This window comes from Phoxinus phoxinus (assembly GCF_949152265.1).
Source record: "Phoxinus phoxinus genome assembly, chromosome: 6".
Taxonomy (NCBI): Eukaryota; Metazoa; Chordata; class Actinopteri; order Cypriniformes; family Leuciscidae; genus Phoxinus; species Phoxinus phoxinus.
The window spans coordinates 33,178,885-33,193,993 of record NC_136881.1 but is presented as its reverse complement, the minus strand read 5'-3'; the positions used below and the strand labels follow the sequence as shown (position 1 = coordinate 33,193,993).

Below are 15,109 nucleotides of genomic sequence, written 5' to 3'. Positions count from 1 at the left end.
ACAAACTATTGAGATATAAATATAGATATAGGTAAATAGAGATTCTCAATTTACTTCCTTGCTTTCTCTTTGTCTCTTAATGAATCACATCATGCGTTTTACATGTGATCATTCTCGTATTTGGTAAATGTGTAGAAGACATTGCAGTGTTTTATGCATTTGGTTTAGAAAAAAAAAAAAAAAAAAAAAGAATCGTCCTTTGGGGAATATAATCACTGAGAGCAGCATCTAAAGTAAACAGTAGCAGCAGTAAAATAATAAATAAATATAATAATAATAATAGCAGACAATAAGAACAAAGTTTCAAGGATAATGAACAAAACCGTAAGATCCAAAACAACACAAACTTAAAAAAATAACCCTAAAAATAAAAATTGGTACATTGGTTCCAAAACGATTGAAAGCTTTTATGCAACGTCCAGCTAGCTCAAAACACAGCGGTCTATAAAACATCCAACACCTGTTACTGTCAGCCCTGTGATCCCATCAAACCTCTCAAAAATGAGCCAACACTTTCTAGAAGACTTCACTGGAGACTTTCCTTCATACTTTCAAATGCCCTTCTCCTAATTTTCTCTCCCGTCCCATTATTTCCTCCGCTACATTAATTACTCTTTCTTCAGTCCCTTATATACCACCATACTCCCTGTCTCAACGTACCATCGCCCTCTAAATCCTTGCTGATTTTAGTCATATTTCCCCTCCTCACACTCAGTCTAGCAGTGATTTGGCTTCATAAAGCAGTGAATCTCGAACTCTACAGCTTTGGTTGTGAACATGTTCAGCGTGACCCTTGAGCAGGTGCTGAAATCCTCTGAGAACAACAGCTTGGCAGGAAAAAAAGCAGTGCTGTGTCAAAAAAAAAAAATGCTTTGGTTTGCGGGAACTCAAATACTCATGGGAAAGCGAGAACGGTGAAGAGATTGAAATAACGAACGGTTGTCGGGTGATAAAAGCAGAGATGTTTTACTCACAAAATGAGACCTTTTATATTCTTGTGAAGGAACAACCTGCAAAAAGTCTCTGAGTGACTGACAACATCTCCCGTGTTTGCTTTTGGTGACTTTGATTGTGGTTTCATCCTCAGACACTAAGACACTCACAGCTAAATCTTGTTAAAAAAATCCCCATTTCTAACACTTGTCTTCCTGAGGTGTGCATTGTTATGACTTTACAAACTCTGGGCTAATTTTTTTGTGTTTTATCTAGTGATAGACCGATACATAGTGTCAAATTTGGCAATTTTGAGATTATCGCCGTCGGCTGATGAACAGAATTCTTTCTGGATATCAGCATCGCCAGTAAAAGTGAAGTGTGTAGCTTGCGCATGACTACCATTAACGGAATTGCACAAATACTGATGTTATTTATAAACGGTATAATAATGTTTTTCTGAACAATCCCCCCATCTGCCATTGGCTGGGTACGGCTGCTCAAACAAACGCAAATTGCTCATTTAGAGATGTTTTGGCATTTTAAATTGGGCTAAGAAGTATTGTAACGTCGAGAAAATGATACACTTCACCTTTAAAAACACCCTTATCGGTCAACCACTAGTTTTTTTCTTAATATACAATCTTCTTTTTTAGCCAGTATATCTATTTCCATACATGAAAGTCCAGGCCAAACTAGTTATAAAAATCGAAACATCAAGGATTAGAAGTTCTACCACTAAGAATCACTAACGCTTTAAGTACGTGTTACAATCACTGAAATATCTGCCGATTTCTGCTAGCATAGAAAAGAGCACTTCTATAAAACATCATTTATGATATATCACGCGGCTATTATCTCGCTAGTTTCTATGCGCTTGGATTCAATTAATGGCTGTGAACAGAAGGTGTACTTGAACCGTACAGGAAAGCGAAGAACTAGGACTGATGAACGGATAACACACACTCACACACACCATTGCACAGTGTTGTTCGACTACTCTGTTCAGTCCCTGAGTAAGGGGCTACGGAGGACCTCATGACGTGCGGGTTTGGAAGTGAACTGAATAGACTGTACGCTTACTCTAGTGGCTAATCTTTATATGACGGTCAATGTGAGGAGGTTTAATGAAACAGTGTTACTGCAAATGTGCGTGCGCGCGTGTGTCACAGGGAGCGTGTTAGACTGCGACCTGTAATGGTCCATCCTGTTCAATGGGTGGATGAGAAGGACAAAAATATCTCAGATTTACATCAAACCTGCCCAGGATTGTCTGTCGATCAGTCAAACTCCAAAATGAACATTCTAGCTTTTGTTTTCTGCCATTTCTCCCCTCTCAATCGGTCCATTTCCACTCCATCCTGTCTTTTTCCTTAACGTAATTTACATTTCAAACCTGTCCATCCGTCTCTACTTCTCAACATCGCACCATTCGTTCTCCGCCTGGCTACCTGCTGAAGAGAGAGTGGAGCTGGTGATGGTTGAAGCACTGGCTGCTGCGAGGAGACTCTGTGCGCTCCATCACCGTCTGGAACCAGCCCGCCACGTCCACCTCGCACACCTCGTAACGGCGGATAAAACTGTGTTCCTAAAGAAAAACAAGACCACTAGTGTGAACAAATGATCAGAACACATCATGAAATTGAACTGAGCACTGCAACTAATGCTCAAGTTACAGGGGGGATTGAGACTTACTAGCAGCTTGTGGTATTTTGGCCTTTTTCTGTGATCCTTTGTGAGGCTGCAGAGATAAAGAAAATTAAGATCTGTGCCCCATACGGGTGCTAAATACTTTATGTTTATGTGACTGTATGAGGGTGTACCAGTCTTTGACGAAGGACTGAAAGTCAGGGGAAAAGCCCATGCCGAGAGGAAGGACTGGTGGGTCCTCTTGCAGAACTTTGGTGAGAACCTCAAAGTCTGTTTTGCAGTTCTTGTAAGGAAACTGTCCCGTGGCTAGCTCCACCTACAGGCGGGGAGGAAGATAAATAATCACTTTTAGTTATTCAAGTAGATTGTGTTTTGAAATACAGCTCTTGAATTACATTTACAAAACTTTGGGGGTTGGTAAGATTTGTAAGGTTTTTTTACAAGAAGTCTCTTATGCTCAACAATGCTGCATTTATTTGGTCAAAGTTACAATAAAACATTAATATTGAGAAATATTATTGTATTTTAAAATAACTGTTTTGCATTTTAATATAACGGTATTTTAAAAAGTAATATTCCTGAGATGACAAAGTTGAATTTTCAGCATCATTACTCTAGTCTTCAGTGTCACATTCTCTTATGAGAAATCATTATATAATGCTGATTTAATGCGTTATTATGATTGGTGCTCTATTATAAAAGGTGTTTAAAGAGTGTTTGCTGCTTAATCTTTTTTGTAGAAATTGATACATTCTTTGATGAATAGAACCTTCACAAGAACCGCATTTATTTGAAATACAAATCTTTTGCAACATTATAAATGTCTTTACTATCATTCCTTCCTGACGGGGTAAACGAGGGTCGGGTCGGCTCGACAAAATGTAGGAAGAAGAACTCACCAGAGAGATGCCAAGACTCCAGACGTCAGCTCTGATGTCATAGTCTGGCTTACTGGGGTCTGGAGGGTCTATTCTCTCAGGCTAAAAAAAAAAAAACACAAGAGATGAAACATGCACAATGCATAATATGGAAAAGGCTGCCAGTGAGTAAAACATTAATTCCTCCATTTTGTCAAACTTTTACTTTAATGACAGCAGGATAAATGTGCATTTTTGATTAGCGACCTACAAATACTGCAGAACTTTATATATACACATTTCAAAATTTACCCCATAATATTACTTTGTTATATATTTTTCAAAATCCTTTAAGACTTTGAAATCCCTCACCGCCATGTATGCAGCACATCCGGCGCTGCGAGTCTTGGCCTTAGAATCCACAAGTCGGCCACTAATGCCAAAATCACACAGTTTGATCTGCCCTTTGTCATCCAACAGGATATTAGATGGCTTCACGTCTCGGTGAATGACACCGTGTTTCTCTTTCAGATAAAGCAGGGCCTTCACAATCTACATACAAAAAAAAAAGTGTGAGATAAAACAGGATCTGAGAGTTTCAACTTACAAACAGACCGATATCTAACCAATAATAGATGGCCTTCTGAATCAGGTGAATTTAAAACAAAGTCTTACGGCCACGGTCATCTTTCCCAGAATGGCCTCTGGTATGGGCCCCTGGATCCTCTTCTTCAGCTTCTCTGCACACGTCCCCATTAGTTCCATGGCGATGAACACATCCGTCTACCGAGAAAGAGAAGCCTTTAAATAATTCTATATATTTAAAGTGCCCCTATTATCCTATTTCAAAGGTTCCTAATTTGGTAATTAGGTTGTAATAAAAGGTTGTCTGAAAACGGTTCGTTTGAAGATTCAGTCTCTCTAAACCCCTCCTTTCTACGAGCCTACCCTGCTCTGATTGGTCACACGGACCAGTCTGTTGTGATTGGTCGACCGCTTACAGTGTGTGTCATAACCAAAATGCCTATTACCATATCTGAATTTCTCCTCTGGAGGCTTCCTCAACGCTTAATACACAGTTATACGAACAATGGTCATGGTTTGCTCCTCATCTTTTTGAAGAGCATGGAAAGATGATTGACGGCGCAGAAAACAGCGTCTTCTCGACATTTCGACAACACAAACCAAACTCTTCCAGGCCTCAGCTACAAATACAGTGTTTGAAGGTGGGTCAAAGTAGACGTCGTTTGTGGGCAGCCAATGAACACCATAGACAGGCATTATGCAAATTTGTGAAATTGTTACGTAGGTATGTAACAGGAAGTGAGACCGGAATTACTGGCGACTTGTTTCAACAGTTCAGAATCGATTCTTTCTTTTAGGAGACGACAACTTTATTTGTCGTACACTTTGATGATTGAAACTTTCAAGACCTTTTACATTCACAAACAACTATATTACACACTGCATGAAATGTAATATTTGAAAAAGAATTGGCACCCAAACTCTGGAACAGTCTTTCTAGCCTTGTTCGGGAAGCAGACTCACACTGTCGGTTTAAATCTAGACTAAAAACACATCTCTTTAACCACATAACACATAACAACATTATCATATTCCTATCATTCAAATCCATTTAAGGATTATTAGGCTGCATAAATTAGGTCAACCGGGAACACGTCCTATAACACCAGATGTTCTTGTTACATCGCGAGAAGAATGGCATCTACGCTAATGTTAGCCTGTCTGTCTCATCCCGAGGTTACCGTAGTCAGCCGGATCCGGGTCGTATCCAGATCAGATGGTGGACCTGCACCTAGACACGACCTCATGGCAGCCCTGAATGTCAGCAGAGACCGCGTCTACTAGAACAATCCCCTGTGAAGACCTTGTCGACACGACAGCCGTCGGCACAGATCCTCAGCAAAGACCTCAAGAACCAGACAAGTCCTCTGCACAGACCCCAATGGGCAGCTTCGTCTCCATACCAGCGTGATGAATCCCATCTTCAAGCAGAAGGAACTGAATGAAATATTTTGAATGCTACCGATCCACAATCTGACTTCTGATGCAGCCTGAATCATAATCACACCGTGTTCGTTCGTTGGCCAGAGGAGAACTGACCCCTGGTTTCTCCCAAGGTTTTCTTTCTCCATTTCTGTCACCTGATGGATTTTAGGTTCCTTGCCACTGTCACCTCTGGCTTGCTTAGTTGGGGACACTTAACATTCAGCAATATTACTGATTTGACTTCATAGACACTATCAGATGAAAACTCAACTTAGCTGGATGATGATGACGACGACATCACTGCTTTCTGCAGAGCTGCTTTAAAGCTCAATTAAACTTATTTCATAAATGATGCACTTTACACAGTTACTGAACCAAAATGAATCAACACTGAACTGACTTCAATTGAATAATGACGGTCGTCTTATAAGAGCAGCAGAAATGAACTCTGTTTGCATAATTTTCCTGTTTATCACTGTAAAGCTGCTTTGAAACGATCTGTATAGTATAAAGCGATATAAAAATAAAGGTGACTTGACACTCACATTGGTGACAATTGCTCCATAGCACTGAATGATGTACGGACAGTCATGACTCTTCAACACAACGTCCAGGTCCATGAGGATTCTCTTATTCTCGTCTTTATTACCCGTCCTCCTCATTTGCTGCACAGATAAACAGGGGAACACAATCAAGCACTACTAGAACAACACCAGTGATGTAATTAGTAAACAGTAATTACTCCTGCCTTAACTGCTGTTTTAATGACTCAGTAATTACAAGGAAAGTTCAAGAAGACAAACACATGGATATACAAACTCCATCATCCAAAAATTTGAATAATAATATTTTCTGGAATTTCTTTTGGCTTTGGCACAATGACAACATAAATGGCAATTATTATAATTTTTGATATCACACCTACTATTTTTCTCAGTAAAAATCTTAAGTTTGAGTCTTAAAATAGATAGTATGTTTTATCATTTAGGAATGAGGTCCCTCGCAAAGCAAAGGCATCATCATATTTAGGGGTCCTTGATCAAAAAGTTTGAAAACTCCTGGTTTAATCCCATCCAGAAAAAGACTAACTTTGCATTATCAGTAGTGATGTGAGAAACAAAGCGTTTCGAAACTTTGAACCAATTGATTCGCAAAATGATTCACTGTTTCGAAGCGTTCGAAACGCCACATGCTGGTGATGCCTGCTGGTCAGAACAGTGTAAATGCAGCGAAAACACCCAAACATGTATAAAAACACATAAAAAATAAATTTAAAAAAGTAATTAGCAACCGTTTCATTTAAGGTGTGATCATTAAATGAAATTACCAAACCAAATCATGTAATAACACTAAATATGAAGTGTCTTTATAATGTGTTATTTTATTAAATCGTAAAGCTTATTTAGTTTGTTTTTTGGAGAGCTTGGTTAATCAGACCAGTAAGAGACTTTAATCTACAACTCTTCCTTTTTGTTATACAAATGTGTCATTAAGTGTCTAAAAATGTATAAAACTGATCCGAGATAAGGTAAAATCACAGACACTGGTTCATGGGTTCACAGAGATCATTGCCTAGCGGTGAATCATTGACATTTTGCAACGTTTCGACAGTTTTTTTCAACAGTTATGACGTAACAAAGCCCCGTTTACTGAAATCCCGTGACGATGGCAGTTTTATACACGCTTCATATCAATGGTTCGAAGCAAATGATCCGCAAAGGTTTCGAAGCTTCACGAAGCGTTTGCAAAGTGCCCATCACTAAACATCAGCCACAATAGATCTAGCAGAGAAACCGAGCGCTGAACTGACCTTGACAGCGATGACATGGCAAGTCTTCTTAAAGCGAACTTTAAACACCTGTCCACAGGTTCCACTGCCGATCTCCCCCTCACTGATCAGATCCGCCACCTCTGCAGGGTAACGCTGGAGAGAACACACACACAAGAGGTCGGGCACTTTTCACACTTTCAATACCGTCAGGATCTATAAACACAGAGTCTGACTGGTGACTCACCTGTCCGTCAATCTTCAGATATCCGGTTTGTTTCATGATTTCCTGAAGCTTTTGATCGATTTCAGCACTGAAGATAAAACCATAAGCAACAGATTAACACACCAAGACCTTTACTTTCTTCAAATGTGACACTGGATCACAAAACCAGTCACAAGTCGCACGGGTATATTTGTGGCAATAGCCAACAATACATTGTATGGGTCAAAATTATTGATTTTTCTTTTATGCCAAAAATCATTAGGATATTAAGTAAAGATCATGTTCCATGAAGATATTTTGTAAATTTCCTACCCTAAATATATAAAACATTTATTTTTGTGAGTGAATGCAGCACAATCGCAAACATAAATGGACAACTTTTGCACCCTCAGATTCCATATTTTCATTTTATCTCGGCCAAATATTGCCTATCCTAACAAACCATACGACAATGGAAAACTTATTTATTCAGCTTTCAGATTATAAAAATTATTTTTTAAATCTCAATTTTAAAAAATTGAACCATAGCCGCGTTTCCACCGAAATTACCTGGAACAATTTGTCCCAGGAACTTTTTTCCCAGGAACTTTTTTTGCCCCAGACCGGTTGCTTTCTGCGTTTACACCGCGGTCTAAAGTACCGGGAAGATTATAAACTGCGCGCGACTGCTCCTCCCAGTCTGCACGGATAGTAATCAGTTTTGAGCGCCAGATTTATAATAAGTATGGAGGAGATTCAAACTGTGCTGTAGTTGTGTTTGTGATGTATTGCGGACATTGACCGTGAGATGGCTGGGACGAACGAGCAGAAAATTACCTTTTACACAAATACGCTTATAAAGCCTGAACCTCGTCGTCGGTCCAGCTGGGTTTTTTAATTTTTTTTTAATTAAATTCCATATTTGCAGACAGACAACTCTTACTGCATGAACGAACCGCAATAGATTTTTTAAAATGCCGGTTAAAATAGAATGCTGCGTGGAGTCCTCCATTCAAAATGCGGCCTGAACACGACCAATCAGCATGTTCAGCACACAAGCCCCGCCCCCGAAAGTTCCTGAACTTTTAAAAAGTACTACCTCGCGAGCAGGGACTTTCGGAGGGGGAAATATTTACCCGGAACTTCATTTGGACCCTGGTTCCTGCGGTGTAAACACACCGAGTACCACCCCAAAGTTCCTAGTTCCTGGGGAAAGTTCCCGCGGTGGAAACGCGGCTCATGTGACTGTTTTTTTGGTCCAGGGTCACAAATGAGAACGGAGCACACTACACTCAGCTGTGCGTGTGACATACTTCTCTAGGCTCTTCTGTAGGCAGTAGGGTGGGGTGGGAAGCGTGAGCATTTGTCGGGGTCTGCTAGGGTACGAGGGGTGTTGAGGAGAGCTTTCTGAAGAGGATGAGCGACTTCCTCCATCGTTGGCCAATGGTAACTGTAAAGCTGTAAAGACAGACCAGAAGGTTGGGAACGAGTGGGAGAATGGACAGAAGACAGCAAGTCAGAGACCGTCAATTGATGGCCATTAAAGGGCAAATGTTCACAAAGGACCCTAAATGAAGAGCCTCAGGTCTGAGGGTCCAGAACCTGACAGCTGATCCAGATTCACTCCGAGGTCTATTGTCCCCCGTCATAGACTACTAAGAATTGGGGGTAGTAACGTGTATGAAAAGTGGCAAACTGCAACATGCATATTTTTAAACGCCATTCTTCATTTTCTTTATTAATATAATATATTAAAAGCTTTCATCATTGAAAATATAACATCAATAATACAATTATTATATAAATTATTAAATAATAAAAAATAAAATAATGTGTTTTCTAATATTTATTGTTGGAATTACCACTATTGTAATAAAATAGATTTGTTCTAATAATTATGATTGTTATAATATACAAATATAAATCAAACATACTTGTTACAGTATTTAATAAAAATAAAGAATTATTATTGTTGTTATATAATAATATAAAAACAAAATTCGTTTTCTAACAATTTGTTCTTGTTGATGTCATTAAAGCTAACAAACATACGATTTCTGTCTCATAATAATAATAATTATTATTCTACATTTAATTTGTTAGATTTATTATCATATATAATACCAAAACATAATAAAATATTTGACAAATGAAAAAAAAAATCTTATAATAAAAATATGAATCATCTTTTGAAATATGATCTGGGCATTTCTTGACAGGTTTTGTGAGATTCACTACATCTTGATTGTGAGTCGTGGAGCACATTTTGGGTCAATGTTTAATTACAGTCCATGGAAAACCAGTCAAAGTCTGTTTTACCGTCTTAAAAGACACGTGTGACAATGTAAAATCCTGAGGAAATATCAATCACACAAAGACAGTAATAACTGTCCATGTCATGCCAAGATCAGACACACTCACACACAGAAGTGACAAAGGCTGCCAAACAGTGAAAACCAGCCATTGGAGTTAGTGTTAGCATTCCCAGCATGCACCGGGGCAGAGTCTTATGAGAGACAAGCAGAAGTCACCAACGGGTGACATTTGGCATTCGCTCACCAAACCGTGCAAAACTAAACAATTGATACATTTTCTATATGTTGTTTGAGCATAGAAACGACACTGCAGGGTTTTTTCAGGGCTTGACAAATAAAGTGAATAAAGAGGAAAAGGAGAAAGCCGCTGAACTTCTGATTCCTCCTCAGAAAAACCTGTTCATGGGAGAGAATCGGTTAGCTTGGGTTAGTCAGTGAGGTCAAGCAATTCAGTGCAGAAACACCTGCTGGACACACACACACAGGCGACTACGTGGCCGTAATTCACATCTGTGCAGAAAACAGAGCCGAAGACGTCTCTTCCGGAAAGAGCTGAGAGACAGGAGAGGCCAGACAAGCTCAAACCCAACAGTTGCTGAACACAGAACACCCGGTCGAGTGCCGCCATAGCTGTGTGGAGGTGTGTGTGGAGGCGTTCACTCAGTCGGGCCGTGCAGTTATAGCCAACAACATGCACAATGTCTGATCTTCCAACAAAACAAGTTAATCCTACACACAGGTCTCACACTCACACCACACACACACGCTCGCAGATCCCTTTTCATGTTCAGGTGGGAAAAGGGAATGAGAGAAGGAATTAAAGAAAGGAAGAGAGGCAGATGATATTTGAATATAGACAGAGTGAAAAAAAAAAACAGAATGAGATTTCAGCACTGAAAGAAAAAAATGGTGTTTTCTTTAAACATAATATCATGCATTTGATGAAATTATAGAAACTTTTTATGTAAATGAGATTAATGAAAGAAAGCCAACATGAAATAAAAATGGACCCTATTTATTTTCATTTAAGTTTACCCGATTTACGTTTGGGGTGAGGTCGTTTTTTTTTTTTAAAGAAATGAATAGTTTTATTCAGCAATTAAATTGATCAAAACTGACAGTAAACAAAAAGTTTTCAAAATTCTATTCTTTTGAACTTTCTACTCAAAGAACATATGTCCTGGAATTCACAAAAAAATTAGGCAGCACGACTGTATTTAACATCATTATTAAATTATGTTTCTTGAGCATCAAATTATACTGATTTCTGAAAGATCATGTGACACTGAAGACTGGAGTACCGGTAATGATGCTGAAAATTCTGATTTAATCACAGGAATAAATTACCTTTAAAATATATTGAAACAAAGCTATTTTAAACTGTAATAATATTTAAAATATTATTTTTTTAATATATAAAATGCAGCGCTAGTGAGCATTAAACTTCTTTCAAAAACATGTACCTGACTTTGTTTCTTAAACTTCAGAAGTTATTGTAATTTATTACGAAATTAATTAAAGGTAAATTCAGTCATGTTTAAATGCATTTAATTTTACACCTCCACTTTTAATGTAAATATATATCTGCTTAAACTCTGCTCAATCGCAGCACACAGAAAATTAGCTAAATTAAGATATCGTATTTTGCTTCCATACAAAATTGCAAACTTATTCTGAATGGGACATAAAAACAACATAACCCAGAGGACAAAACAAAGTTTTCATAGTCATTCATAAAGATGTAGCAACTAGAATCTGCTTCTAAAACAACTTTCCTTGTCAGCTGATGTTTCCAACCACTTTTACATTTTTTTTTTTTTTTTTTACTGATAAATAAAATCAAGTCCTTTCCTACATTTATTATTGATGAAGACCGTTTCACGTCACACTATGAAAGTAAAAAGGCTGGCAAATGCCATTTCATGTAGACTTTTAGAAAGAGAGAGTGAGAAAGAGAAAGAAAGAATGATAGTTGGCAGAATATTAAATAAATGGAGAAGAGAGAAAGAGAAGAGAGCAAAAGAGAGATGATGTAGTGAATGTAACCTGCAAGGTAAAGAGAGAGAAGGAGAGAGAGGGTGATGTAGTGATGATGATGATGATGATGATGATGATCATGATGATGGTACCTGCGCGCTGGGAGGGAGCTGGAGCTGGACTGAGCTGGATCACGATGACTAGATACAGAGGAGAAAAAATACACACACACTCATTACTAAAAGCCCACACACACCTACAGGAATCACTGTGTCCTCTCTTCAAATGTTATGATTCACCGGCTTCAACACGGGCACACTTCACCAAGACTTAATTAAGACATATTTAATACTGACACCACCTAAAACACACACATCCAGCTAATGACAGAATCTGATATAGGGGGAAATCCGTCAATTAAGCCGAATGGGTTTAAATATGGTCCTTTTTCTTTCATCTGAGAAAGCACTACACACTTTTTGGTATCTGGAACCATGATCAATTAAAGGGATATTCTACCACCCTAATGTAGAGCTGGTGTACGCTAGAGACAAAAAAAAAAAAGTATCTCTATATTTTCTGGGATTTTGACGATATTTTGCCTCTTCCACAGAAGAAAGTCATACAGTTCGGGAACGACATGAATTTCTCTTTGTGTTTGTGAAGCGAACCGTTGGTGAATCCCAGGGCAAGATATTGCCTCTTGTCTTGAGACGGTCTACATTGGACTGTATAGGCTACACTTCTTCAATCGTGCCATCTGGTTGTCTGTTACTCCACGACAACCGCTACAACCGATAACAGGCCACTCAAACGGGTATTGTGAGAAGTCTTGAGGTAATAAAATGTATCAAATTCATATTTTGTTCTCATTTACTTATGTTGCAAGTAGACACATATGCAGCGGGGTAATTTCGCAGTGGGGTCTTGTCTCACCCTGAAGAGCATAACAATCTGCTGACTGTACACTATCCCTTAGTCTTAGGCTGCATCCGAAAAACACTACTACCCTGTTATATAGTAGACAAAAAAGTAGTATGTCAGAATTCATAGTACTAATAAAAGATACAGGCAAAAAGTCCCCGGATGACATAGGCCTACTTCTTCGGCTGAGATTGACAGGACACTTTACTATCCCAGCTTCAGCTTCGAAGGCTTTAAGCAATTGTAAACACACAATTAATACTGTCGTCGGTTTTTACCATATGATTTCGAGCCCGAGTCGGATTCTGAAAAAGCGGAAGATCAAGCAGATCGATAGGAACCAACTTTGCAAGTACGGCTGGAGACAGTGGAAAGTAGTCTTTGTATTCTCTCCCAGGTTCAGGTCAGGAAACCGTCCTCTGCAAAATGTGCTGTGCACAAGCAAACTTTTGGGTTGTACTGCTCAAGAAAAGCTTTAGAAATAAATATTAATGTCTGATTCCTAATTTCATCCATTTTCAGAAGGCCAAACGAAACGGTTTTGCTTTCGCTCCAAACACACAGCATCTCCTCGACATGCAAAGAAAAAATACCCACTACAATTCACTGAAGCCTCGTCTTCTCTCTTTGCGTATGCCATTATGCTAATATTTTACATTGTGACATGGATGTTTGAGGAAGTAATATCTGGACACGAGGAAGGAAAAGGAAAACATTAAAACATCATGATTCTCAGATGATTTACTCTTCACTGATAAAAACATCAGTGAAATTTTTTTTCCCCCTGAACATTTACAATGACAAATGTAAATATTGGATAAGGAATTAGTTTACACACAGACATGCTGTGTCTACCCGCTTCAGTTACGGTCTATGACCATGTAACAGCATCAAGAAGAGACTACATTATTTCTGCATATTATAAATACACAAGCTGACAATCTGAAAGTGTTTATGATTAGGGTAAAAAAAGAGCCAGCACAAGGCAACAATTGACAGCAATAGTGAATGTATAGGAAAGTAATGTACTGGGACATCAGCACATCAAATTAAACACACTATCGGTGAATATTTCTATGTTGAGGAGGTTTGAGAAGAGATATATCACTTCACTCGCAGGAACAACGCAAATATTTCACATAAAATGTTAAAATACTTTAAATTATCTGAAATACACTCCTAACATGATCCCTTCATATCTATAAAAACCACTACAACGTGGCCATGATTTCAAGACAATCCTCTAAAAAAACAAAAGCTTAAGACATTAAATTATAAAGGAGAAACAAAACATGTATTTTCTCATTCTCTAAATACAGACCAGTGACAGACTCAAGAGAAACACCAAACCAGCAATTCACAACAACAAGTCTGCCATGACTGATGACTTTACAACACTACACACCAACAGCATCTCTAAATGAGGATATTCCCATTTCCCACTGATAATGTGTGAGAAGAACAGACAAGGAGAATCTGACAGACAAACAAACACAGATAAAAAGACAAAACAGTCTTTCAGACATTCAGTGAGAATGATATGCGAGTATCAGGGCCTGCTAAACAACTAGCCGCCAGGCTAACGCTAGTGAGCTGACTGCCAGATATTTTTATTTATTTATTTATTTTAAAGAACAAATCCGTAGTAAACCATTTGGAGTAGAAACTCTGGTAAACAGAACCCCCCAGACCTTTAACAGCGAACCATAAAAGTGAATGCGAGTGAAGTGTCAGGATTTTATCGGTTTGTTTATATCATGTAGAACGTATTTCATCTCTCCGTCGTTATGATCAATCGCGCGTTCACTCTCTCAAACACTCACTTGGCCTCGGGCGCGTCCGCTGCGGGCTCATGTCGATGTTCAGGTCGATTCGTTTGCGGGCTTCTTTATTTTCCTGCTTGAGTTTCTCCTCGATTCGGGAGAGTCTCTGCTCCAGCGACGACATCTTGAAAACTTCAGCGGCCCCATCAAACGCCGCGACTCACTGCTCTCTAGCGGCGCTGTTGAGGAAACACACCGCGCCTTCACAACGGCCTTCTAGCGGCCAATGAGGAAAACCGACCCGAGCCTAAATTGTTTAAATATTTCCCAGATAAATTTATTTATAAAATTATTTATAAAATTAGCTATAAAATTATAATTAGCTATAAAATTAACAGAAGTAACACAAAGACTAGTATAAAACACACAATAACTATTCATATTATTTGTTTATGTATCCAGAAGAATATTCTTACTTAAGAATATCGACGTCTTTTTAAATGTACGCTTTATTTTATATATTTTTTTACTGTTCCTGGTATTTTTTCCTGACATTTTGTTATTGAATTGATGTTTGGGCAATATTGTTTGTAAGCTGCTTAAAGGCAGGGCAGGTGATTTGTTCTAGAAAATTATTTTTGTAATGTTGGTTGAGTCTCTTCACATAGGCCTACTGATAGCAAGCAGAGGTGGACAGTCTACACAAC

The 15,109-nt window shown here is 38.6% G+C and overlaps 1 protein-coding gene across 2 annotated transcripts; it reads right to left on the bottom strand.

Moving 5' to 3' along the window:
• Nucleotides 1-1,203: 1,203 nt before the first annotated feature.
• On the bottom strand, nucleotides 1,204-14,687 carry map2k7 (mitogen-activated protein kinase kinase 7). Of its 2 annotated transcripts, XM_079616060.1 has the most exons (12): nucleotides 14,463-14,613; nucleotides 11,868-11,915; nucleotides 8,737-8,881; nucleotides 7,466-7,532; nucleotides 7,261-7,374; nucleotides 5,996-6,115; nucleotides 4,116-4,223; nucleotides 3,813-3,992; nucleotides 3,483-3,563; nucleotides 2,757-2,899; nucleotides 2,629-2,674; nucleotides 1,204-2,521 (listed from the first exon to the last, which is right to left on the bottom strand). In XM_079616060.1, the coding sequence occupies exons 1-12, from the start codon at nucleotides 14,584-14,586 to the stop codon at nucleotides 2,381-2,383; spliced, it is 1,317 nt and encodes a 438-aa protein (XP_079472186.1). In that variant the 5' UTR covers nucleotides 14,587-14,613; the 3' UTR covers nucleotides 1,204-2,380. The 2 variants fall into 2 exon arrangements, with proteins under 2 accessions (XP_079472186.1, XP_079472187.1); XM_079616061.1 differs by lacking the exon at nucleotides 11,868-11,915 and having other exon boundaries at nucleotides 14,463-14,687.
• Nucleotides 14,688-15,109: the final 422 nt, after the last annotated feature.